The 815-nt window shown below is 47.4% G+C and overlaps 1 protein-coding gene across 1 annotated transcript in view; it reads right to left on the reverse strand.

Moving 5' to 3' along the window:
• The window catches only part of LOC119586519, a gene marked incomplete at its 5' end in the record, with an annotated part of 46,791 nt that overhangs the window by 1,452 nt on the left and 44,524 nt on the right, over positions 1 to 815 (reverse strand). The window contains 1 exon segment of the mRNA XM_037935269.1: positions 1 to 117. Coding sequence (XP_037791197.1) covers positions 1 to 117 — 117 coding nt within the window.

Raw genomic sequence — 815 nt, forward strand, 5'->3', positions numbered from 1 at the left:
AGGTGGAGGTGAGGCCGGGCGTGAGCGTGGGAGGAGAGCCCTGCAGGAGCCCCGAGGGCGTCATGGCCGAGCCGCCCATCATCCGGGAGACCAATCCTCCGTCTGCGTCGCACTCGTCTGCAAGGAGAAGGCCAAGATGAGAGTCGGCGAAGGGACAAAGGCGCGCGGCAGCGGCGCGTCACACCGCCCGCGAATCCTGACTGGCGTGAGGGCGTCCGGGCCAGCCAGGCGGGCTATATGTTGACACAGTAACTCGACTACTCGTGTTGCGCTGCCTCCGTCCTGAGTCACGCCGCGCCGCATGCGGACACGTGCGCGCCTCGTCAAAGAAACCGAGGACGCAAAAACGCGCTAAGGAGGTCATCAATATCATCACCAAGGCATTCGCCAAGCATAAAAGTGGCCAAATTTGCATACACTTTGCCTGGGCGAAAAATACATCATGTGCGGGATTTACTGACACTAATGAACTACTTTTGAACATGTGATTGATGGCATTCATAACCACGAAAGATAAAATGGAAATGAGACAAAAGAGAAACGTGCGAAAAAAAAAATGAAAAAAAAACAACTAAATAAAAATAGCAAAAAATAACAAAAAGAATAAAATCAAGAAAATAAAAGCAAAATGCTAAAAAATAAAAATAAAACGAAACTTCTTTCATACCAAAAAGAAAAAAAGAAAAACAAGATTAAACATTATTTTAACGAATTGACTTTACGAAAGTCACTACATCTGAATATTAGTGAAAACCAGTGTTTGTTTACGGGACCTCAGAGCCTCCTGCTGGGTCAGCCAGGGTCAAGAAGGTCAT

Source organism: Penaeus monodon, chromosome 21 (genome assembly GCF_015228065.2).
Source record: "Penaeus monodon isolate SGIC_2016 chromosome 21, NSTDA_Pmon_1, whole genome shotgun sequence".
In the NCBI taxonomy this organism is placed as follows: domain Eukaryota; kingdom Metazoa; phylum Arthropoda; class Malacostraca; order Decapoda; family Penaeidae; genus Penaeus; species Penaeus monodon.